The 25,681-nt window shown below is 36.4% G+C and overlaps 1 protein-coding gene and 1 long non-coding RNA gene across 2 annotated transcripts; both read right to left on the bottom strand.

Moving 5' to 3' along the window:
* Window positions 1-481: 481 nt before the first annotated feature.
* On the bottom strand, window positions 482-25,149 carry LOC144448111 (xanthine dehydrogenase/oxidase-like). The gene is made up of 27 exons (XM_078138263.1): window positions 25,092-25,149; window positions 23,595-23,678; window positions 22,783-22,840; window positions 22,407-22,503; window positions 22,164-22,272; window positions 19,086-19,277; window positions 17,681-17,815; window positions 17,283-17,424; window positions 16,352-16,513; window positions 13,689-13,917; window positions 13,312-13,531; window positions 12,810-12,912; window positions 12,256-12,307; window positions 11,790-11,916; window positions 11,049-11,168; window positions 10,330-10,551; window positions 9,389-9,522; window positions 8,483-8,657; window positions 6,329-6,520; window positions 5,784-5,929; window positions 5,233-5,317; window positions 4,355-4,579; window positions 3,993-4,067; window positions 2,839-2,891; window positions 2,087-2,267; window positions 1,130-1,318; window positions 482-765 (listed from the first exon to the last, which is right to left on the bottom strand). Exons 2-27 carry the CDS (start codon window positions 23,676-23,678, stop codon window positions 583-585), a joined length of 3,690 nt encoding a protein of 1,229 aa, XP_077994389.1. The 5' UTR covers window positions 25,092-25,149; the 3' UTR covers window positions 482-582.
* Window positions 14,397-15,718, bottom strand: LOC144448387 (uncharacterized). The gene is made up of 3 exons (XR_013482094.1): window positions 15,666-15,718; window positions 15,124-15,220; window positions 14,397-14,503 (listed from the first exon to the last, which is right to left on the bottom strand). It is a non-coding gene; the product is annotated as an uncharacterized LOC144448387 (long non-coding RNA).
* Window positions 25,150-25,681: the final 532 nt, after the last annotated feature.

Here is a 25,681-nt window from a genome sequence, read left to right as displayed (position 1 = left end):
CCATAGCAACAGCCAAATGATTGGGTATATTGCAAAGATAACAACACGGTTGGATAGGCAACTGGATAGCTATATATATGGTGAGTATTACATTTGTATTTGTTTATATTTGTAGGTGATTCAACATCAACTATACATGTAATAACATACATCAAATATCTAATAAAAGTCAACCATGAAACTAGTAACATGACCCATAAATGTAATAATATAAATCAGAAAGGTAACAATATAACTATAAATGAAGCAACTTCAACCATAAACGTAATACCTTAAACCATAACTGTAATAATATACACCAGATATGTGATAAAACTCAACTTTGAAAATAATAACATCGACAATAAAGATAATATCATTAACCAGATCCAGAACCATAAAAAGTAACAACATCAACCATAAATGAAAGTAGAAGCGAGGTCAAAGGTCACAGTATAAAATGACAGTATAAAATGAAAGGTTATTTCTGTATAATGGAGGTGTAAACACTTGAATGGCGTCTCAGTATATCTAATATGTTTTTGGAATTTGTTGAAAGACAAAAATTGTGGTCAAGTTGTAGAGACAATGTATTAAATGGCATCACTTTAAATCACGATATTTTTTGAGTTGATCACCACATGCCATTCTGATAGTCTCTTGTGTTGCTGGAGAAACCAAGTCAAAATCTTCCTTCAAACCAATCTCTAGACGAGCAGCACGTATTGCTTCTTTGATGGCAAAGATCACAGACGCTCCTAATAACAGACCAGGCTCACCAATTCCCTGTAAATCAAGGGAAGAGTTTTATTGGTAAATTACAGTTGCGACTGTTTTGACACTGAGTTGACATTAGGGGCGACGACAATAGTTCATGCAATGTAGGATAAAAATTAAAGTCCTCTTCCTTCCTTCCTGTATTCATTCATTCATTCATTCATTCATTCATTCATTCATTCATTCATTCATTCATTCATTCATTCATTCATTCACCCATCCATCAATCCATAAATTCACTTCAGTTTGCCAATATTAGTAGTCTACATCATATGGATATCCAAGCCAGGAAAAACAGTCGAAAAATTAAACTAATGAGAATATAGGAGGGGTGCTTTTTGAAGTCCATAAATCATGAATGTTTATTACTAACCTTAGATGAAAAGACTGCTTCTGGATTATCAGAATTGGGTAACAAATGAACATTAAACTCTCTTGGAAGATGTCGTACTCGTGGTAAGTTGTACATACCAGGACCACAGTTTAATAGTTCACCTTTATCTGACCAACGCAATTCTTCTGTCACAAATAATCCATAGCCTTGAAGAAAGGCACCTTCAATCTAACCATAATAAATGAAAATTCATCATTTAACATAAGCTTAATGTGATCTTTTAAGCTGTCAACTTTTGTATTGACGTGGCAAGAAGGCGATAAACCTTGTGTCAGAGGTGCACGAGCTGAAACTGGAATGTTTTCAAAAAAGAACGTTTGTCAGATATAATGATTTACACACAATTTCGTACAACTTCAGCTATATACACAAATTGGTACAGAAAACCCACTTAAATTTAATTTCAGGTCTACACCCGAACGTCAGCACCCCAATGACATCATTTAACCTGTTGCTGTACTTCTTCTGGATACAATTAATCTACCTTTAATTAATACGAGCACTGTCTAATTACTATTTTAATGATGTTCGGCAAGTGTATTGTTGGTTGTCAAAGATAAATTAGTACTCTATTTGCAGCTCTAAAAATATCTGGATTAGTATATTTGCTAACATCTGATGTTATACACTTTCGAACGGTAAATTAGAAACAATATATTTCTTGACCCACTGAATAATATATCTTACACTTAAGACAGTCAGGTCTGTTACTATTGCATTTATAAATATTACAATAGCTTTCACGATGGTTATATATACGATAGAGTACGAATAGCTAAAACACAAATCGGCCGGACACACAGATTGTGTTAATACAGCAATCATAAAATGTGTGTTAAATTTGATACCATCTCAGTCTAATATCAATGGCATGGTTGATGCATCACCCGAGATGAGATGGGTATTAAACGTAGATTCTAACAGACGATACCTTACCTGTCCAATATCAATACTTGGGTTAATAGATCGACCGACATCCATCACAATATCGGCACGTAGGACCTGATGTTCTCCTGTCAGACAATCAATCTCAACCTCTGTACATGCTACACCATGTGTACAATACAACGCTGCACATCCTTGCAAGGTGGCGGGATCAAAATCGATTTTGACGACCCTTGGCATTGAATAGAATAAGTACACCATTTGTACATTTGAAGACAGTTATTCACTACATGTACATATTTTCACTGCAATTTTTTTTTACATATTCGAGATAAGTATTCGAGATCAAATGATATTCATCAGTAATTAATACATTGTGAACCCATAGGCGTCTGAGAGTCTCTCTCTCTCACGTCATTATGTAAAACCACAGGCGTCAGAGAGTCTCTCTCCAACATCCACATTCTACGACTACACATCATTCTGTAAAACCATAGGCACCTGAGAGAGTCTCTCTCTCTCTCTCTCTCTCTCTCTCTCTCTCTCTCTCTCTCTCTCTCTCTCTCTCTCTCTCTCTCTCTCTCTCTCTCTCTCCAACGTCCACATTCTACGACTACACATCGTTATGTAAAACCACAGACGTCAGAGAGTCTCTCTCGCTCCAACGTCCATATTCTATGCCTACACATCGTTATGTAAAACCATAAGCGTTTGAGAGTCTCTCTCCAACGTCCACGGTAAAACTTTAAGACAACACCTTTTGAACCAAATTGTTCTCGTGATAGTCAATAATTTGTGATTACCCGTAATGCCCTGTAGCAGAGAGGCTGACAAGGTTTTCATATGCCGAATATACCTAAAATATACAGACAACAACATAAAGATAGATACAGGTCAATTTTGTGCCAACTTCAAGGTCGAAATCAGTTATATGATGTAATGATTGTGTCTTAATATAACGGTGAATAAGGTTTACACTACCAACCCATATATTTTCAGAAAGGTCTTGCTTTTCCTGTGAACAGAGCGTGTGATTTCCTTTTTTCTCATAAATATGTGTGAAATTGAGTCAAATGAGTATAACTAGAAGTTCTTCATTGACCATTACACATATTATTCAAGGAGATTTAGACAATATACTACCATCAGTTGTTTATATTTATACCTGAACATTTGATGAAAACAACAACATGATGTTTTATGTACAACCATTATTCAGTTATACCCCACAGTTCCAACAGGGTTTTTAAAAAACCATGCAATATAACATACAATTGAACTGGTAAACTTAAATGCAACCATTCGCATACTACTCATACTACTCGGAAATAAACACTTTGCTGATCTTTTCTTAGTTCAATAGAAAAAAGGTCTAGGGTCGTCGTACAAAGATTTGAAATGGAGTCAAAATGATACTAAAAGTTAGTCAGTTTAGTATCCAATATGGCCGCCGGATACCACGTCAACACTATGAGAAAATAAAAGACAGGTGATTTCCCTGAAAGCAGGACGATGAAGATTGCTTTCATATGACAAAGTTTGAGTGATTTGGAGAACCTTTAGTAGACAATAACCTCTGAGGTGCATACTTGTAATACTTAGCAAAAAATGTTCGTCATTTCAGAACAAATTGCTCGATCGATGAAGTAAAATTCACTGTGAAAAATGATTTGTTATTTTATCGACACAAATCTGTATCTCTACAACTCCCATGATGATAATTAGATATTCCACTAAAATATGATGCACATTTTGACGTCATTTCCGTCTTTATTTGCAACATAGCATCCAAACCTAATACAAGGCAATGCAGACGATGGGTTCAATAGTATGGTTTTTTTTCTAGTCACGTTATCGCTGATTTGAAACGTTGTGTCTTCGCTACATGTCCCCGACAATTTATTGGACATTGAAGTTGTATGGATAATGGATTTTCCTTTGAACAATAGTAACTTACCCAATCTTTCCAGGAACCATTTGGATTTTTGTCAACAAATGGCTGTAGTCTTTTTTTGATCTCTTCACATGCTCTCTGTAGAACAGTGAAAAAATGAAAGAAACCAGACCTCTTTTATAAATAATTGACATATTGGCACCAGTAAATCAGATATACCAAGGGTATTTAAACTGTTTTGAAGAGCAGTTAAAATATCATAATAGTCTAAGATTATAATTATATGCCCTACATATTCTTGAGTTCTGTTATTCGAACTGCTTGAAATCCGTATGGAGAGGAGTATTTTATGATACATGTTTTACTTTGATATGCAAGTGCCTTGATTATTTTGATTTGCGTGTCGTTAATGAAAAAGTAGTTACCTTGACAGCCATCCCATTGTAGTCAGTAGAGACACTTGCATGTGTACCAGGCGGGTTTGGTACGACTTGTGTACTTGTGTCTGATATAAATATACGATTCATTGGTACTCCCAATACCGTACTGGCAATCTGTACCATCTTGGTGTATATCCCTTGACCCATCTCAATTCCACCATGATTAACTGACACAGAGCCATCAGTGTAGACGTTGACCAGCGCACCTGCCTAATAAAAATGGGATGTTATGTATGTATGTATGTATGTATGTATGTATGTATGTATGTATGTATGTATGTATGTATGTATGTATGTCTGTCTGTCTGTCTGTCTGTCTGTCTGTCTGTCTGTCTGTGTCCGTCTATGTCTGTCTGTCTGTCTGTCTGTCTGTCTGTCTGTCTGTCTGTCTGTCTGTCTGTCTGTCTGTCTGTCTGTCTGTCTGTCTGTATTTTGTTTGTTTTGTTCATTTTGATAGTGTTAAAAGACAGGTTCAGTCAGGCTCAATTCTGCCTTTAGTACACTTCGATTGATTATTTCTACACGATACATATAATTTGGGGTGATACAATAGCCCCTCGGTAGCCTGTTTAACATTTAAATATTACAACAAAGCCTAAATGTTCTATCATGTTCTGTCATTCTGAGGAATTCCTGAAATGCTTTGTGGGAAACGTTATAGGAAATGGTATTAAATTTACAGCAATCTCTGTATCAGTTTATCTTCTGTTAATGTTTCTAAGTCATAAACAACAATGAAGCATGATTTTTTTTTTTTTACAGAACTCCAACAAGTTTTCCCCAACAAACATATTAAATCTCCAAGATGATACTTTCAAAAATCAAGAATGACATCCAAACAGTTTATTATCCACTATTGTTACCTGATTTGCACCTTTGACTCCTGGGATCCCCACAGGAAACATTACTGGAATGATGGATATTCCTTTCTTTTTCCATCTGGTAGAACTAAGAAGAGAAAGAGTGAGAATATAATGAGTGAGTGAGTGTGAGACACACAGACAAAGACCGAGATGGAGAGTGAGAAACTGACAGGCACAGAGACAAACCGAGAGATATGCAGTGAACGAGGTAATCAATTAACGTAGACGAGCAAAAAAATAGAGAAGAGAGACAGAGAGACAGAGAAAGATATAGAAACTGAGACAAACATAGACGGTCAGAGAGAATGACAGATCGACTAATAGACAAATAGACAATCAGACAGACAGACAGACAGACAGACAGAATGATGTAAAGACAAACACAGTCATATGATTTATGCCTGGGAAATTACATGATATATAAATATTAAAATATTAAAAATTACTAGTCCTGAATAAAACAATTACGTTGTAAGGGATGACAACGGCACGTAGTGGTAATATTAAAAATGAGCATACAACATGTTAAACAGTCATATGATTTTCCATACCTGTTAAATTCAGTTGCACTTTGTAAGCTTGTATCGAAGTCACTTGCACGTTTGCATGCATCCCAACATAACCTTAGCTTGTACGGCTCCATTCTAGAATCTACAGGTTGAACACCGCCTTCCCGGAGAAAATTTATCAACCTTACCTAAAAAGTCAGAAAAATACATTTACAAATTTGAAGACGTCTTCTGTCATGACAAATCCAGCTAGAACAAAAGTGAGGTTAACAAAAGGTGAATTTAAACCAATTTTGTTTTCGATTTGAGTCTAATGACTTATCCTTTTGGGTAATTTCATGACGGAAAATACTTGGATTAAAATCAGTAAGCTTTGTATCGTTCGTTGAAATGAGGCAAAATTTATACTTTTGCAAATCTATTATGATTATTTTATACAAATATATTGAAATTCTGAAAAATACAAAACTGTTTGTTTCATTGAAAAATTATCACGATTTACACTGGCTACTCCGGACCTTTCTTAAATAGGATCTTTGAATTTGACGGATGGCGCATAACACAGAGTGTAAATTCTTTATAATTACCTTGTGATTCATTACTCCACATTGGACAGCAACCTTATTGATGACTGTCTCCATAATAAACAGGCCTTGTGGAGTTCCAAAACCTCGATATGCTGTATTGGATGGCAAGTTTGTTTTACATGCATATCCATGAATGTTCACAGCAGGGAGATCATATACATTCCACATATTTGTCATAGCGATGTAGAGAACCTGTACATGCCAGCAAAACGAACGGAGAGTGTATTGGTATAATTTAAAAAAAATGAAGCAGTTAGTTACAGTCAGTAATTACAAGTTAGGGAGGGCTTGGATTATTATGGTGTGTCGGAGTTTACATATCTGCTCTCGGGGGAAGGACACACTGTAGAAATCGAAGTTATCGGGAGAGTCACATTTTGACTCTAACTTTGCATTGTTTTGTGATTTTGGCGTCCAACCATTGCTTCGGTTGCCACGCCCCTCTACTGCCAGCGATGTTATGATATATCGTAATCACTACAGACAGCCATGCAATAAATCAATTTTTAGTTGTGGTATTTGTAGAGGAGAGGGTCTCGCTAGAGACAAGAGGGAACATTATGGAAACATAGTTGATATGTCTTGGAGCAGATAGAGATACTGAGCTTGGTTCATACTCTGTCAGTAGAGCACCTGTCATAGTGTGTAGAAAGTCTGGACTTCAGAAATTAGACCCACACAAGGAATTCAGAGTCTTTGCAGAAATTCACAGTGGATGTAGAAATGAGAAACAACCAATGCCATGAAACCATCAATATGGCGACAGTAGTGCGTTTTTTTATTTGTGACGGTTGAGTGTCAGATGTGGGTGCCTTTTCACTTTTGGTAGTATTTTAAACGAAGTTTTTTTTTTAATATTTGGGAAAAAGGTTATGTTTTATTTTATATTACAGAAATAGCCGGGCAGCCCGTTTTAAAACAAATAGATCCGAGATAGTACGGTCACATACTATGTAACATCCCAACCTGAAGCTTGTGATTACTGTACGCTCCCATAACTAAAAAGAATCTGATAAAGGGATTACACTGCTTTCCCATCACCACCAGCATCATCACTACACCAGTCTGCAGAGGCAGTGGTGGCGACTGTGGCCTAAACGGCGTGTGTATGGAATGTAAACCCTGTTGGGACCAATGTTGACAACTCGAAATTCCATAGAAAAAGCTTATCAAAGTCGTCCGCGTCATCGGCTGGTGACGACAATGAAACTTGCTACACACGTCATCATCATCATCATCATCATCATCATCATCATCATCATCATCATCATCATCATCATCATCATCATCACCACTACCACCACCACCACCACCATCACCACCACTACCACAATCGTCGTCGTCATCGCAACTGAAAATTCTCTTTGACCGGCGATTGGCAGCCATAGCATCATCACCGGCCATGCAGCATCGTCGGTGAATACTGCATTCGCTAAAGATTCTGAATTTTCAGGTGCAACGATGACGAGGACTTTGAACTAACGATGACGACAACGATTGTGGTGGTGACGCAGAATATCTAAGACGAGATGAAGGTCCACACTGGCGTGTATGGAAAGCCGGTTGGGACCATCGTCGTCAATGCAACATTACATAGAAAAAGCCTATTAAAGTTGTCGTCCTCATCGGCTGGTGTCGACGATAAAACTAGCTACACACGCCAATGTGGACCTTCATCGTTGTCGTCGAAATTCTGCGTCATCATCACCATCACCATGCATGCAAAGTCGTCGTCGTCGTTGGAAAGTATGCGACATCATTGTTGCTGAAAACGCACATGTGCAGAAGGTGCCTTTTAAAAAAATCGTCGTAGTCGTTGGCCAAGTATGCAACATCATCATTGCTGAAAACGCACATGCGCAAAAGACGTCTTTTAAAAAGTCGTCATCGTCGTTGGCCTTATTAACTTTGCACCATCGTCTTTGGCCGATGGCGATGATGACAACAAGAGTTGTCGACGACGGTCCTAACCCGGCTTTCCATAACCACTGCCAGCATGCCACCAGTAATACCCCCACCACCACCACCACCACCACCACCACCACCACCATAAACATTTTATAGACCCAAACAAATTGATTGGATCATTTTGACCTCGGCAGGTGAATTATTGCCAATATAATGCAGATAAGAAGTAAATAAAACATTACGTACAGCTATGGAAATGTCTGTTGTATTGCCTGCATTCATATATAAATTTACATCAAGTGCCTTAATGCGACCATCAAGTGAGAATCCAACTTTATATTTAGCTAGGATCGGGTGTCTGCCTCCTGTTATTCTCATATCAAGGTCACGGTCAAGGACACAACGCACAGGTCTCCTTGTCCTAAATCATAATTGGGCAATTGTAAGAAAAAAATACGACATGGAGTTATAAAACACGTACGAAACAAAAAAGACAACTGAGATATTTCATTAGTTCTTTATATGAATGAGTTGAAGACAATCCCTTACACAGAAACATGAGTTTGATGTATGTATGTATGTATGTATGTATGTATGTATGTATGTATGTATGTATGTATGTATGTATGTATGTATGTATGTCTGTCTGTCTGTCTGTCTGTCTGTCTGTCTGTCTGTCTGTCTGTCTGTCTGTCTGTCTGTCTGTCTGTCTGTCTGTCTGTCTGTCTGTATGTATGTATGTATGTATGTATGTATGTATGTATGTATGAATGAGTTCGGATGTCCATGTCACCTGTTTTATCCATTGTATTTACATTATATGTTCAGTGTTGTCTGTATTACTGTAACATTACGTAAATCACAACAACCAGTTTTCAATTATCGACTATAATTTCTGCCGCCGTTTTATGTTGGCAAAGTCAAACAGTTGAAGAGTGAGCTTATAGAACAATGTATCATTATGATTACTTACGATTAGTGGTAATAATTGATAATCACCAAGAGACAAACACAGATATAGAACAGCAATTGAATTCAAAGATTCAAAACCTAGCTAATCGATTTGTTGTACTTTATGAACACATACGATGAAGAAATCAAAAGATAATTAACATTAAAAGAAATTGTAATTGAAAGGAGGAGTCTACGCACCTATATGCAGCCACTGCACATGCTAACGCTGGTATCAAAGATCGCTCTTGTTTGCCACCAAAGGCACCTCCTATGCGAGTTACTTTCACCTTTATGTGGTTTGACGAAATGCCCAATGCATCTGCTATCATCGACTGTGAAAAATACAAACACACGACACATTATTGCAAATATCAAAATATTTGAAAAAGTAACCCTTTTTCAAACCATAGATGGATGGTCTATCGTCAAAATCTCGGTTTGTTTGTTTATATATGCACTACAAAGCCCCCTTTACACAGTAATGGCTAAAATCTGTACATACTTGACGCTTTTCAACATGACCACGTGTCTTTACATTAAATTGATCATCTATATGACGTCACTGACGCCGATTTATGATTCAGTTTGCAGTAGTTATTTGGGCAAGAGTACATTGTACAACTTTTACATCGAACAGCTTTCACATTGAACAGCTTGTACATCGAAAATAATACATATCAAATATTCTTAATAGTGACAACTATAAATAAACTAAAATAGCAAATATAAAGCAGTCATTTACAAAGTGAATATTTCATAAAATATTGTCAAGCTATCCCACAATAAGTAGAATTGTTAAATAATTTCCACAATATTTTTCTCTATTACTTAGTCAAGGCAAATTCGAATGACCTAAGGGGCCTTTCTCTTCGAGTCTTAGACTGGACGTGACAAAACCCTAATTATGTCACCAGCATTTTGCGGTTGAATGAAAGATATCATATTTGGCAAATAATATAGTCTAAATAGTTAAAATTGTGGAGAATAATGGCGATTTTGACTCGAATTTCGTTTACCTTAGAAAAGATGACGTAGACACATGTTGTCCTGACGTAGAACGACAGAGGTATAAATTTAATATCGTTTGTTCGAAAAATTATTTTTTCTTGCCAGTTGCGGAATGCATAAAATCAGTTTACCTGCAATATAGATCCAGCTTGAGTTGAAGAAAATACTTCAATATTTTCATCTCCACCTTCTGGGATAACCAAACATCTCTGAGTTTCCATATAGAAATGTTCCTGTCCACCCATTCTCACTTCGCCCTCTAGTAATCCCTCCGGTCCTCCAAAGGCTTCTTCAATATTTCCATTTTTTAGCTCAAGTATTGGTTTAAAGAAGGAATTTTCTTTGATTGCCTCCTTAAAAAAATAGATGAAGATCGTGGAGTTAGCTTGAAAGAATTAGTGTAAGGTAACCATTACTTAGGGTAATGTCAGCAAGTTTCTTAGTACTTTAGATTTATTAGTTTGTGTTAGTATAAAACGTACATTTACAACAACGAGGATATGAGAGAAAATCAAAAGTAAAAAGAACTGAAGGAATTACAATGTCGTTTAAAGCTATGAAACACTAATGCATACCTTACTATTTGGATGTAGCAATGTTTTTAGCACTGTATGATTAAGACGATTTATAAACGTTAGCAAAATGGATGAATTGGTGATTTACACGACACACCCGCCCAAACTCTCGCACTCAAACGCATCCATCCATCCATCCATCCATCCATCCATCCACACATACGCATGCACACACACACACACACACACACACACACACACACACACACACACACATGCTTGTATGCACACGCTCTGAGTGTAATTGAACGTTTATGATATGGCATGCATCTTACCTCAATAGTCAGTATACTTGTCATGTCTTCATACTCCACTTGTACTAGTTGCGATGCTCTGACTGAAATATCCCGGCTTGTTGCTACAACACTGCCAACTACTTGGCCCACACACGTGACCTATGGCAAAGCACAGTTGTAATATATCAGTTACTTATGTTTATAAAAATCAATGTTTAGTTATACGAATTTTAAGGCACAAATACTGTGGCAGTGCTAATCTAATCTAATCTAATCTAATCTAATCTAATCTAATCTAATTTCTTATATAGCATTCCATATAACTATCACAATGCGCTTTACAAAGCACAAAAAAACGAGTACAAAAACAGACTCAAGCGAAAGTCTTATTGAAGAAATAGGTCTTAAGGCCTGATTTAAATGCCTGGAATGTGGCGATACTTTGCAGATATGATGGCAGAGCATTCTGTTTTAAGTTGCAGTTTCGCAAACATTTGAACATTTACAAATTAATTTGTGATTGTCAGTTCGTTTGGATTTACAAGAAAGACTGTACATGAGGTCATATCTAAGTCACACGACTTCATTTAAGTGTTTGCGTGACCAATTCCATAAATACAAATTTTAGTGGTGGTTTTGGAGTTTTGGTTCATTGTCAAAGATCACCTTGACAATGTTTGAAATAAGACGAACCACGACTATTTTAGAACCAATGTACAAATTATAATCTGTAAGATTGTACTTAAATACTAAAGTAAGTAACGATATAATTTACATAACCTCTGTTTTCGCATAGATTTCTTCATCCTTAACACTGACTCCTATTACATTGCTGCCTGGTACGTCATCGGCACCAAAAAAGCACACCACTCCTTCCATTGCCAAAGCATTGCTTGCATCTATAGACCTATTGATATTTATTGTATAATGTATATTATGAGATCACAACATACATGACAGTTCAGTTCAAATAATACATATGCACTGACTACATAAGAGAGACACACATAAGGCGGACAGTCAGAGACAGCCAGTCATGATCAGAGACAGACAGAGAGCCAACCAACCAACCAACCAACCTACCAACTAACCAACCAACCAACCAGACAAGTCGGTAGGCTGGCAGACAGACTGGCAAACAAACAAACAGACAGACAGACAGACAGACAGACAGACAGACAGACAGACAGACAGACAGACAGACAGACAGACAGACAGACATGATGGCACATGCTTGCTGACTCACTTGATCTTTGCGTGGGCTCGAGTACTGGTAACCAATGTAAGAAACAGCTCATCTGTGTATTGAAAATAAGACATTGTTTTTGACTTTTTCAATCGGTCAACAATTTAGTATTAAGAATTTTGTGATATTGTGTCAAACAGATCAATCTGACAGAAAACTCTGTAGAAAGTATAACTCTTGTACGAGAATACTCTTTTTACAATCTACTGGGTTTGGTGGTTGATTAATACATACTTAGAATAACATAATAGAGACATTAAAACCTAATGAAAGTTTGCTTTGGTTATGAATTAATTATGCCTTTAATTTGAGTTTACCGTTTTCCAAGTCAATACAGGGTGGACTGAAATAAAACACCATCAGTCCATTCCAGCAAAAGTTCGCATACATTGCAATGCGTAATAATGTTCCTATTAACCAATAATTTTATTGTTTAGAAAACCAACGTAATACACGAAATTCACATGATCGTCAGAAAACCTTAAAGTTGTATAATAATCAATACACTGTTGACATAATGGCTGAAACTCTCGTGTTTTAAGAGGAATATTTACCTTGTCTGGGTGGTATGTCATCCATAAAGAGTGCTTCCCCTGTAGACAGCTGTTTGGCAGAGACGTGGTGGAATGGTTGACCTACAGCCCCTTGGACGTACTCCTATAAGAATGAGGATATTTCATATTATAGTTGAAATTAGATATAATGTGTGGTTTGTTTGTTTGTTTGTTTGTTTGATTGATTGATTGATTGTTTGATCGCTTTGTTGGTTGATTGCATGGGTGAGAGTGAGTGAGTGAGTGAGTGAGTGAGTGAGTGAGTGAGTACAGGAAAAGATGGAAGGAACGGATCACCGGGGAAGATACACCGGGGAGGACAGACAGAGCAATGAAGAATGGCGCTTTGGAAATAAATAGCCTTGAAAAGTGATTCATTGAATACATCAATGCAAACAGATATACTGTTTTTATCAATCTCTAACGTATCCTTTCTCCCTTAATGTAGAGAGATAGCATAATTTATGTATTAAAGCATGTGTAGAAAATGATCAGTGCATACCTGCCATGTCTGCAATCTAGTTGCCTCTCTTTTCTGAATCGTCAACTGACCAGTGTTTGCTAACTCGTTAATATTGGCTTCTTTACAGACAGCATTGAAAAACTTGAAGAAGAAACTCTCAATCATAGATTGTTTATATTCTGCATTGTGAGGCTTTGTTTCTTTACAATACAAACCAAATTCTGTAATGACGTCCTTGTACAAACTTGTATCCCATTGCCTGTGAAATTAGTACAAAAAAATTTCCATTTACTTTGGCCAGCTCCTTTCGTTTCGTAACAAAAACATTTTAAAATCGATACATTGCACTGTAATGCTTGACTTTTACAACATTCGTGTTATTTTTTGTCACCATATGATTTAACTAAATCACTCACCGTCCGATCATTCCTGCAGCAACATTCTCCAGCATAGCGATCTTTTCCATTCCTCCGAAGCAAATTCTCATATCCTGCACAGCGTTAGTTTTACTGTCTAGCTTAACACACATTCCTGCATTGATGACACTGTCTGTTGTGTTCTTACGATGAGGAATTTGTGTTCGATAGCTGTGAATGTAGACATCCTTTGGGGGAATTGAAGGAACGACATTAGTTTGAACATTTTCTGTAAAAGGTCTGTACATTTGATATAATGTCAGAACTGTATCCACAGACACGTAACATATACAGTGACATATGTCGGAAAGGTATGTATGTAATAATATATAACTATATGTCATAGCCTTGATTATAAACAAGGTGTAGCAGTTTTAGAAGAACCTGTACAAACACGTGATATTGGGGTAGAATATATATTTGGACACATCTGTACACACATTTATTCATAGTCATTTACAAACAGATGTAATGTGACACACTTGTGTAAGCATTAATACATTAGAGGTGTAACCGCAGCAATATATGTATACAGTAACGTAGTCACGTCTCTGTTGACAGCCATGTGGCTTACACAACACTGACACAATCCTATTCGCTAACATTCACTGTACCACAGAATGGACAGTGTAGAGTCTTCACATGACATGTACATAATAAACTGTCATAGTTGAGTATTTAATATGAAGATCAAAAGTGTCTCCATACCTTGGATGAAACAGGAATCCGTATTGATACAGTCAACTCCTGTGGTTGTAGAATGCTTTCTTCTCTGCCCTTCAAGAATTGGTTAAAATCAATTTGGCGTAGGTTACCTATTACAACACAAGTAATCCTTCTATTAACATTGAATGGTGGACTTAATAAATTAACTTTGGCAACAATATTTATTTACAGTCCCTCAAGGTTTATGTCTTGTCATGTAAATTCAAACTAGTTTCATCATCATCATTGGGTCATTTTGTTGGCTATTTATTCATGTACTACAAACAGAGACAAAGATGTTACATTGTGTGACATAAAGATCATGGTAGATCTGTCCTTCTCAACCAATACTGTTACAGTGTTTCGTGTTCAGTTTTAATAAAATGACCCAAGACAAAATTGTCACATCAAATTAATGAACTAAGGTAACATGCTAAAATAACAAGAAATAGAAAAACAAAGAACAAATAAGACAATTACAAATAAAGCAGGTCGACTACCATGACATAATATACTACATGCGTATGATGAGTAAAATGAGGTAAGTCGCCATACAACCAGTGGCAGGTTAAGTTACATGAACAAGCAGAACTTTTCCTGCTTGTAACAAGTTTCGCTTGTTCATGCTAACTTACCGCTCCTTGGAAGTCACATCATTTTATAAAAGAAGATGATAAAATACAGTTCTTGTGTATGGCTATCGGTACATTATATAACCAAAATTGTTTACCATCAGAGTTACAAATCTTGATTTCACAACTCGATACCATCAACAGTGGCATGATATCAGAATTGACTGATGCTGTAGCAATATGCCCTCCAAACGTCTGAAAGGTTACAAGATAGTAATGGCGATATTAATGTAAGTCTTCAGCTAAAGGTAGGCTTACTGACAGCAGTCTAGGGGTTATTTACAGTTAAGCAATTTATGAAAATAATGCAAATTTGTCTTCCTTGCAATGATCAAGAACTCTAGGAAAATATTCTCTTTATCAAATGTCATAAAATAGCATAACAAATCATTTGCCGATCCCGAGTTAAGTGTAACTAGAACTCCATGTTAATGTGAAAATGAACGTCAATAAAGTGAATGAATGAATAATTAAGCGGACGAACGAACGAATGAATGAATGACATTTACTTCAACAGATAACAAAAATAAGGTACACTTTCAAAGAAACATATGATACAAATATACAAGATGATTAAAAGAGAAAAACACAATCATGTGAGTTGTGAAGTTAACAAAAAGACAACACAAAGTTGACTAACCGCTGTATTCTGTGTATGTACACCACCAATAGTACTAAGGGTTGACACCAGGGCACCAAAAACTCGTTTCCTCTCATCTGTTTAAAAGAAAAATTAGAAATATTTTGGTTTCTTAAATAAAACTAAACTATATATGTGTATTATTGAAGCCTGCATACTTGTAGCGATTGAAATCATTGAAGTGTTCGTTTATACTCAGTTGATACATATTGATACATTGAAAGGTTTAAACAACATATATAATTGTAGTGTGATTGGAAAAATATATGACAGATCCCCATGACGTGTGAATGCAAGTGTGGCGCACTCGGTGCATTTGCAGGGGTTATTGTTCTCTGTGGTCGTACTTTCATGAGCGTTTTCAAGTGAAAGTGTAGCGAAAACCTCTACAAGCATGAGTGCAGACACCCATGAGTATCCACACTAGCACCTACGCAGTGTGGGGTTCTTTTCCAATGATGTATATCCGAAACAGCAAATTTCCGTCAAAGTCAATCCATGCAATCACGCGAGTTTGTGTACAAGGAACGATCACGCGCTCATTTGCATATCATTTGCATACAAGTATTCAATGATGTGTTTGGTGCAAATATCACTAGTAGCCCCATATACCAAAACAAGTAATCACTGGTACATTTGTAATTATGTACTGAATGGGCAATAACATCATGAAACAGTTTATTTACCTTGTATCTCTAAGCATTTTATGGCATGGATAACTTGACTGAAGGAGACAGCAGCACCAATAGTGATACACTCATCTGTTATCGACAGCTGATTTAATTCCGGTACATGAGATAGACAGATCATAACAGGGTATGATGACCTCGTTGTCATGACATCTAGACCTGTGAAATACTGATTATGATTAACAATAGTATAGGAAATGTGTTGCGCAAGAGACTTATGCAAGAGACTATCTGTTAATTAGTCACCCCAAGTCTAAGTTTCTTAGTCGCGTCCTTTGCACAACTTAAAGTCATTTTCTTGTTCCATGTATGTAAGACAAATATCTCTCCAACATTCTATCAAAATACTGTCTATAATTTGCATGGATGCAGTTTCCATTTGCTCCACATATATAAATTGACATATTGATTCTACCGCAAGTGTTTGGAATGTTGTTTCAAAATGTATTTTTTTCCCACAGTAGAGGTTAGATTGGGTCTGCATATGTGTAAGCTGATTGGCGGAACGTAGTTGCTAATTGAAGGATCTAATAAACTTAATATATACACACATCCTGTATATAATGCCAGAACGCAAGAAACTATTTTCGATACCATTGTGGGCCTGGGTTAATAAATAATCGCTATTTACACTGGGTAGTTCTTTAAGTATATGAACACTTATCTCCCAAGAAGTCCAGTGAAGGCCATCCCTCGTGGGTTGATATTGACATTGCACGTGAATAATGCTTTTATGTAAGCATATACTTTCACCTCGAGTGAAATTAGCCTTAAATCCATGCTGAACACGGTTTAGAAATACAGTATTACTGCTAGGCATTGAGTGTGCGTGTGTGTGTGTACGTACGTACGTACCTACGTGCATGTGTGTGACGTGCACGTGCGTGTGTACACCGGTCCTTGAAATGTCTATGAAATGATTACTTGCCGATATCATTATACCCTGCAACTAGCTTTGACGTTGGATATTCCTTCTTCATCTTAATCAAGTCGCCAAAAAGTGTTGGTCTCATCCATTTGGAACGTCCATCAGTAAATATAACAGTTTTTGTATGGTAGGCGTCATTGTTCTATAAAATAAAGAGATGTATTTTTTCTATAAACAGTTAAGACATTTCAGATCAAACATTAAATGACGTAGTTATTCTTGATGTTTTGCAACTTTAAAAAATGTTGTGTTTCATTCATCCATTTAACCTCTGCACATATCTGTGTCTACTAATTGCTAGTAATCAATAATCATAATAATGCACAAAATAGTTTCCCCAACCTTATCAGATAAGATTGGTAAAACAGCTCAGAACACATCAAAACTGAACAACTTACCAGTAGGTCAGGTGAGAATATCAACTCCTGTGCAGTCTCGTCATCTGTATTCTCAGTGTTCGCCCTAGGTCCTTTATTCTCCGCGTTTCCCTGGAGACACGTTCTCTTCTCTTTTGCCCTACAACAATCGTTACCCTGAAATAAAGCAAATCCAAACATAGATTTATTTAGTCCTGTTTCCGCCTTTCGGCGTGTGCTTCAGGCTGCGTGTTTTTAATAATTTTTCCTGTTTTGTTGTTTTTATTTCTGTGTTTGCCTTTTATGTCATGTCACTTCTTTCTGTTATTGCTACCCTTTGTTTTATCTTTTTAGTGCTTGTTTTTTCCTTATTTGTTTCTAAAGGTGCATGTAAATGGGCTTTATGCCCGTTGGTTTACCTGAATAAATAAATAAATAAAATAAATAAATAAATACAAAATATCAACTATTGGCGAGGCTTTGTTTGCAATTGGTTATGTTAAAAGTGATTTTACTGTTTTGATTTTCGCCGGGAGCATTGAATTCAATAACAAACACGCTTTGATATATTTTTGATGATGCTGTTATTTGGTTACATGTTTTACAGCCATAGCAATGTTAACTTAGCTTTGTGCCGTTGTCAATATTTTGCAATAGGTATTTATAGGAAATAGCCCCCCCCCCACCCAGGTTTTTCTAGCATGCTAAAAGTTCAATAAAAAACACTGTAGATATAATACAATAGGGAACTTGCAATCCAGACTGAGCATGCTCAGACGCAAAGGACTATGGGATTATCTGCGGTTATCGTAATACCTTATCAGGAGCTACCAATTAAATAAACCTCTCACACTGGTCAGGGCAACTATGAATTGATCATTTGTGGTTAAAAACAATGTAACGTTATTGTTTACTATACTCTTTGATTAGTATTTATTATCACATTTCCCATAATGCAACATTCAACATGGCGGGTTTGCAAGTTCCCTATTGATATATTTGTGTGCTACCAGACATATTAAAAGACACGGTGTAGTGCCAACTATTTACAGGTTACCCATCGTCGTAAAACACAGCCTCTTTTACGGCACCGTCCAAGACTCACCGCCAAGTTTCAACAGAAATACGTGCTCTGGCTTGCAAGAATCAGTGCAGGATACCAGGGAAAGGGGATAGACCATCCCCTATAAATGCACATTTGGGCTTTCGAAACCGTTCCACAAATAAACAACATACATTCAATCACACGGACATACATTTCCACATATGGAAGGATAAAAGCAAGAAGTATTATCAATAATGAACAAAAAAGAAATGAAAATACATATAAACGTATTGTAAGCGTAATGTACATTATGGCAAGTGGATATTAAATATGATTTCAAATAGTACAGAGAAATTACTTTATGGACATGCTGTTAATTGATAAACATGTTAATATTCTCACCTTACTACACAGATCTTCAAATCCTTCAAGTATTGGTCTGTATCCAGTACAACGACATATTACTCCATCAAGTGCAAGTTCAATGTCTTCTTGTGTTGGTTTAGGTTTGTTACGTAACAGTGTGTACATTGTCATTACCATACCAGGTGTACAAAACCCGCACTGGATTCCATGGTAACGAACAATATACTCCTGATTGATGTAAAACGTGCATAATATTATTGTAAGTAAACTTTAATTGGTGTATATAGGAATGTTATAAGTGTAACTTACGGACTTCTATCAACAGCATATAGCACATTAGAAATAGGTCGTAAAGCGCTTGGGATCATAAAATGTAATGACAATTTTATCATGGGTTATACTAAAAAATAAACGTGAAATAACATGGACAAAATATGTCTTTCAAACTCAATACTTTGCAAGAAGCTGAAAAATGTGTAAAAAGTTTACAAATGTCGGTTTATTACATGAAAAACGTGACTTTTATAACAAATATCGGCATATACAAATGGCGGTTGTACAAAGCTACATAATTACCTCTGACTGATTCACAGGGTTCCTGTTTAAGGGTTGTCACCTGAGGAATTTGTATCAATCATTTTAAAGTGCACATATGGATGAGGATTGGGTATTTATTTTGGGTTTTTAATTTGAGAAACAATCAATGTGAAACAACATAGACTAAGTGCATGTTTGTAACTCAATACTTTGCAAAAGATTAATAAAAGTGTAAAAATCTTTGCTATTGTACGTACAATAACAAACTTATGAATATGATTTGAGCAGAATTTTGAGCTTCACAAGATCTTGCAAGGACATACGTCACAGGTGTATGTTTGATGGTGATAGTAGCCAACGCCAGACAAGGACTAATATTAGAGATAATATCACTCTCTGTGAGAACAGTGAATGATATGATGACTGTAATACTATGTTCAAACCTGATATATATATATATATATATATATATATATATATATATATATATATATGTATATATATATATATATATATATATATATATATATATATATATATATATATATATATATATATATATATATATATATATATATAAGCTTATATATATATCAAACGAATCTTTTAAAGTCAGTATTATTGTACTGTACATAATTATGTTTTTGTATGTGTGAAGTTTGACCATCCGGTCACGTGTATCCTGCAATAAAGTTGTAATAATACATTAGTCAGACATTTTGATCATCGAGAAGATGTTCAGTTAAGCAGACAAGCTAACAACTTACAATCATCACTTTTACGTAATCATCTACGTGTACAGGCTGAATGATGTCACAACCAACTCTACGAAACCGACGTGCGAATAGCGAATACATTGCGACACAGTAGTACCTCAGTTCAATTTAGGATACAAAACTAAATTCTTATACTTAGGCCTCAGACCCCTGCACCCCCCCCCCCTTTAACAAACATTGGTCAAATTCAATCAATTTGAAATCAGTATGTAGCAATATCGTAATGCAATGAATATACAGCCAGTGGTATGTAGTGAGTAAAGAATAGTTCTTTTGTTGACACTTTACTTTACTTTACTTTAGTGCCATGCATTTACTATATGATAGCAAATTTTCTTCCTTTTCCCAATTTGAAATATTTGTATATAGGGGTACAAAATATCCATTAAATGTAAAATCGATTTTGTGGGATATGAACTAAAACAGCTTTACCCCCCCCCCCCGTAAAAGAATTTAGTTTTCTATCCTACAATACATTGATTTATTGATTTATTACTCATCTCATCAACTGACTAATTTATGATGGGCTGCCATGGCCAGAGTCATGCCATACATCATTACCACATAATCATGAGACCTGTGCTTAATCAGACAGTAGCCAGTATTCAATCACACCATCACTATTACGGTTACCAATGGCAACGTGTGTGACACAAAACCACTTTCTATACTAAGCTACATATCACAGACACAGTACAACAACCATGTAACTTTTGATGGTTGATCAAAGTACGTAATCACGGTGACGCGATCAACGCATACGTGTTGAGCATGAGCAGGGTTTAAAGTGAATTCCATGGAGACCAGGGTTTCATCTGAACGATTTAATTACTAACCTTGACCGGAAATCGCAATAAATTGTGACGTCACCGGGAGTGAGTACAATCGGTTACATAATAAAGTTATTTGGGTCTCATCATTAAGTTGATCCCCATTTCAGCCATATTGCGATGGAGACATAGTACCGACATCAGAACCCCTTGATTGTGAAGTGTAGAAGTATTCTCATTTTTAAAACAAAAGTACAAGTATACACAATCAAAGTAAAGTTTAGATTACCGAAAGAAATAGATTACCGCCAATGTGGAAACGAGAGAGCGAGAGCGAGAGAGAGAGAGAGCGAGAGCGAGAGCGAGAGAGAGAGAGAGAGAGAGAGAGAGAGAGAGAGAGAGAGAGAGAGAGAGAGAGAGAGAGAGAGAGAGAGGCAAAGACAGACAGACAGACAGACAGACAGACAGAGACAAATACAGAGAGAGGTGGGAGACAGAGCGACAGAGACGGGGAAAGAGAGACATACAGAGAAGCGATGTTTGTGTGTATGTGTGCACACGCTGTGCAACCGACATTTGTAATAATTACCGATATTTCTAATAAACAGACGACACTTGTAATAAATTCTGTAAACGACAATTATAATACAATTTGCCGATATTTGTAATCAATTTCAGAAAATGCTTTCAACCATAGCTTACCTGTAGACTTGAGAACGGCTATCGCTATACTATTCCGCTATCTTAAATGACTTTCCGTAGCAGAAATTCCGAAAATGTCAGTTAGGATAGCGGAATGGTGTAGCGATAGCTATAAATTAGAGGCCGGGACTACTGCGTCACTTCCCTTTCCTTAATCTAATGAAATGTACAAGCTTTGCAAATAGTTACATTTTGTGAACCCAAAAGTAACGAAAAACACCTGATATAGAAATTAAACCACCCATTTTCAAATCAGTGTTCATCATTGATGGTTGTGCTGTGTAACAACATAATACGCAAGAAATACTTGTGTTATCATTTCCTCCTACCTGGACAGGATGCAATCTAGTTCTGGTACTCCCAACACCCTCAACGGTCGTCACAGCCATACCATGAATATAGCAAAGTGGTAGCAAACACGAGTATACGCACGCGTGACTGTATATATAACAAAATAGTATAATCAACCCGTCCGTACGTATGCATTAAGAGCGGTTATAACTTGCTTTGTAAATAAAAACTCAATTGCTAATAAGTATCATAAGCAACATGTATAATACTTTATTACATACCTTATATCATTTGTTACTGGGTTTAATCTTGATAACATAACAGTACATGATCCACAACCACCTTCCCCACAGGAAACTTTTGTACCTGTTAGAAGGGCTGATAAATAAGTTAAGGTCAACAAACTAAAGAATTTTAAATTCTTTTAGATTTAAAGTTTTCTAACTGTTGAATAAGTTAATAAATTTTAGTCCTGCTGTTTCAAGACAAAGGTTATTTTGTTTAAAATTCCTACTATGAAATATCTACGTCTTTTCTACTTTGTCAGGTATACCACAGTGTGGTGTTAGAAAACCACACTTATAGTGCTTTCAAGATATCTGAAAACGGGCCACAGAATGTGTAACATTTTTTTATTGTTATTTCATTAAAAGATACCAACTTCTCTTAAGTAAGTTGCTAGATTCATTCCAGGGTCAGCTCTCTGTTCTCGTACCTGTTTTAATATACATAAAGACAACAAATATATGAATTAATTATACATTTCAAAAATTAGCATATAAATAAGTTAATTCATTGAACATATCTGCTAAAGTGTTTTCATTTTCATGACTGCACTGCAAATTAGCCACGACCTAAATCAGATCACATCAAACCAGCATTTTGAAGTATACTCTCTAATAATCTTATGATAAGACATATATCAGTTCAAGAATTATCGGTTGTCATAATTTTAAGCGGAAATCTACTGACACCAAACTGGCTACCATTAGTTCTCGATCAAAGACTAACGAACTAGCCTTTATCATAACGTGGTTTGAGTTGATTGCTGTCGCCCGTACCATACGCATTTTTCAACCCCTCCCTCCCTCCCTCCCTCTCGCATTTCAGAAATAGTGCAACTCAGAGTTGTTTCACTGAGTTTAGGCCAAACAACAAAAACTTGGTTGCTTCCGTCTCACGCTCAATTTTAGTATAGGTGGGGTAGGTTTCGTTGTTTTCCATATGGTCTCTGTGGTATATGTTTCTCCTCATCAGATATACAGCCATTACAGATTGGAAGAACAGTTTCATGTTGTCCTTTTAAGTTGATGTCAGTTTCAGTATCCAATAATTCTTGCGAGACTTCACAAATTTCCCGATTTTATTGTTATTTTCTCGGAAAAAAATTAGGATCGGCAGTGAAAACTAGGTGGGGTCGGAAAACCGGAACAAAACATTTTTTGGGGGCCTTGTGGAAAGAAACCTACCTTCTTACCATTCAGGTAAAAAACTACACAGTCAAAGTCGTTGAATTGGATTGCATCGTTTGGTTTAACCGCCATCGTCTGCATCTGTACAAATAATCACCACACCTTAGAAATAGCAGTTGGAAATATTATTTCATATATTGATTATATATATCATTCATGTATAAGATGTCTTTATTGTTTTATATCATGACAACTCGACAACAGATTATCTATATTACCAAATAGGCGTTATACATGAATATTTTTGAAAGAACACAGCACAATATCGCATAGATACAGTCAATTAGAAATGTATGTTGTTTGCAATTATTATACAGAAGTATATATATAGCCCTGAAAACTGCAGCCAGTACGTACAAGCTAAATTTAGCCTCAGTCTATTTACATATATTCCTCAGGGTATTGAGGAATATGTATACGGCGTCGCGATCGTGTTTGTTATAGGTCTGTACCCAGGAATAAACGTCACTATGATCAATCAAGGCATTTATTTCGGGGCTTCACTTGAACATGCATGTCTAACGTCAAGTTAAAGATGTTACAATGATCAAATTATACTGTTGGCAATAATTCTATTTCGGGTCAATGGGGGCATGAATCTATCAGAGCATTTGATCACGACATAGTCTTTCATTGTCAGCCCGACACACCAGAGTGGTTCGCACTATTTTGTATTCATGTCAGACACTTACGACTGATAAATGATCTAACACAACGGTGAAAAAAAACAGCAACATATATTCGGTCACACTAGTACTGACTGCATTTCTGTTCAGAGGAACATGGTTGGTACCTGGATGAATAAGAACGATTCAAAATCAAGTTCTTGCAATTCTGTCATGTCGTTTGAATATTTCACATTGTGTGTCATAGTGTCACATTGGAGTACTTTGTGGTCAATATGTAGAGGCTGGGTCTTTTTCAAAATGTCTTCCCATTTTACATATTTCTGGAATGCCTTACACAATTCCTGCCAAATGTACACTATTGAAAGTCAGATCAATATTATATACATTTTTTTTCGGTTTCTATTCAAAATAGACTCACGCCGCAGATACGGTCTTTAGTCACATGATAGCGTATGTCATGACTGACCTTGTGTGTAATTACATGGTATATGTATTTGGTTCACGTTAAATCAGCCATCTAGTACTACAAACTGGTACTGGTGTATTCCAGACATTCTCGTTTGTAGGAGTTTTACAATTAGCAGTACAATAATAGCGTCGGTGATTGCGTCACATTATATACTTTAAATCATAAGGTCACATTTACCGCAGCTAGATCACTTTCCCCTCCGATAAACACTGAGAATCATAAGTCAACTATGTTTACAAGTTCATACGAGAAAAGAGCCCTATAGACAGTACTCAATCAATTTAGTAGTTTACCAAGCCTTAAGGTGTCGTGAAAATAAATAGGATGCGTCTATAAGGCTTTGACATTAGATATGAAATTTTGGATATAATGCTGGATAAAACGAGTTAATCTTACCGTGTGATTTCAAAGAACAAAGAGGGGCAAACCAAATTCTAGCATGCCCTTAATCAGGTCATATTGTAATTACGCACACCTGACTTATAATATGATCCTCCCACTATCACGTGGTATGTTATCGACATTATTTCAAATCAGGGTCAGAGAAAAGAGTAAATAACGTGTGGCGTGAGGAGGCAGTCACATTCATGACAAGGGTGGTCGGTGTATGCCAACATGTGGTCAAAAGGTGGCTAGATTGGGATATAAAGAAACTCAAATCCAACAGACGGTTGTTACATATTGTACATATGTCATTTCTGAAAATAAGGACATGTAGTAGGCATACAATTTCAAACGATACAAATTATCGGAAGCCATAGAGTACTTTAAAATTATCTTCAGTACCCAAATTTTACTCTCAATACTTTATTATTATGTATGGAGAGAGAGAGAGAGAGAGGGAGAGAGAGAGAGAGAGAGAGAGGGAGAGAGAGAGAGAGAGAGAGAGAGAGAGAGAGAGAGAGAGAGAGAGAGAGAGAGAGAGAGAGAGAGAGAGAGAGAGAGAGAGAGAGAGAGAGAGAGAGAGAGAGAGGCAAAACACGTAC

The sequence above is a fragment of the Glandiceps talaboti genome, chromosome 17, assembly GCF_964340395.1.
Source record: "Glandiceps talaboti chromosome 17, keGlaTala1.1, whole genome shotgun sequence".
NCBI classification, from domain to species: Eukaryota; Metazoa; Hemichordata; class Enteropneusta; family Spengelidae; genus Glandiceps; species Glandiceps talaboti.
Note: the sequence above shows the minus strand (reverse complement) of the source record. Positions and strands in the feature narration are given on the sequence as shown.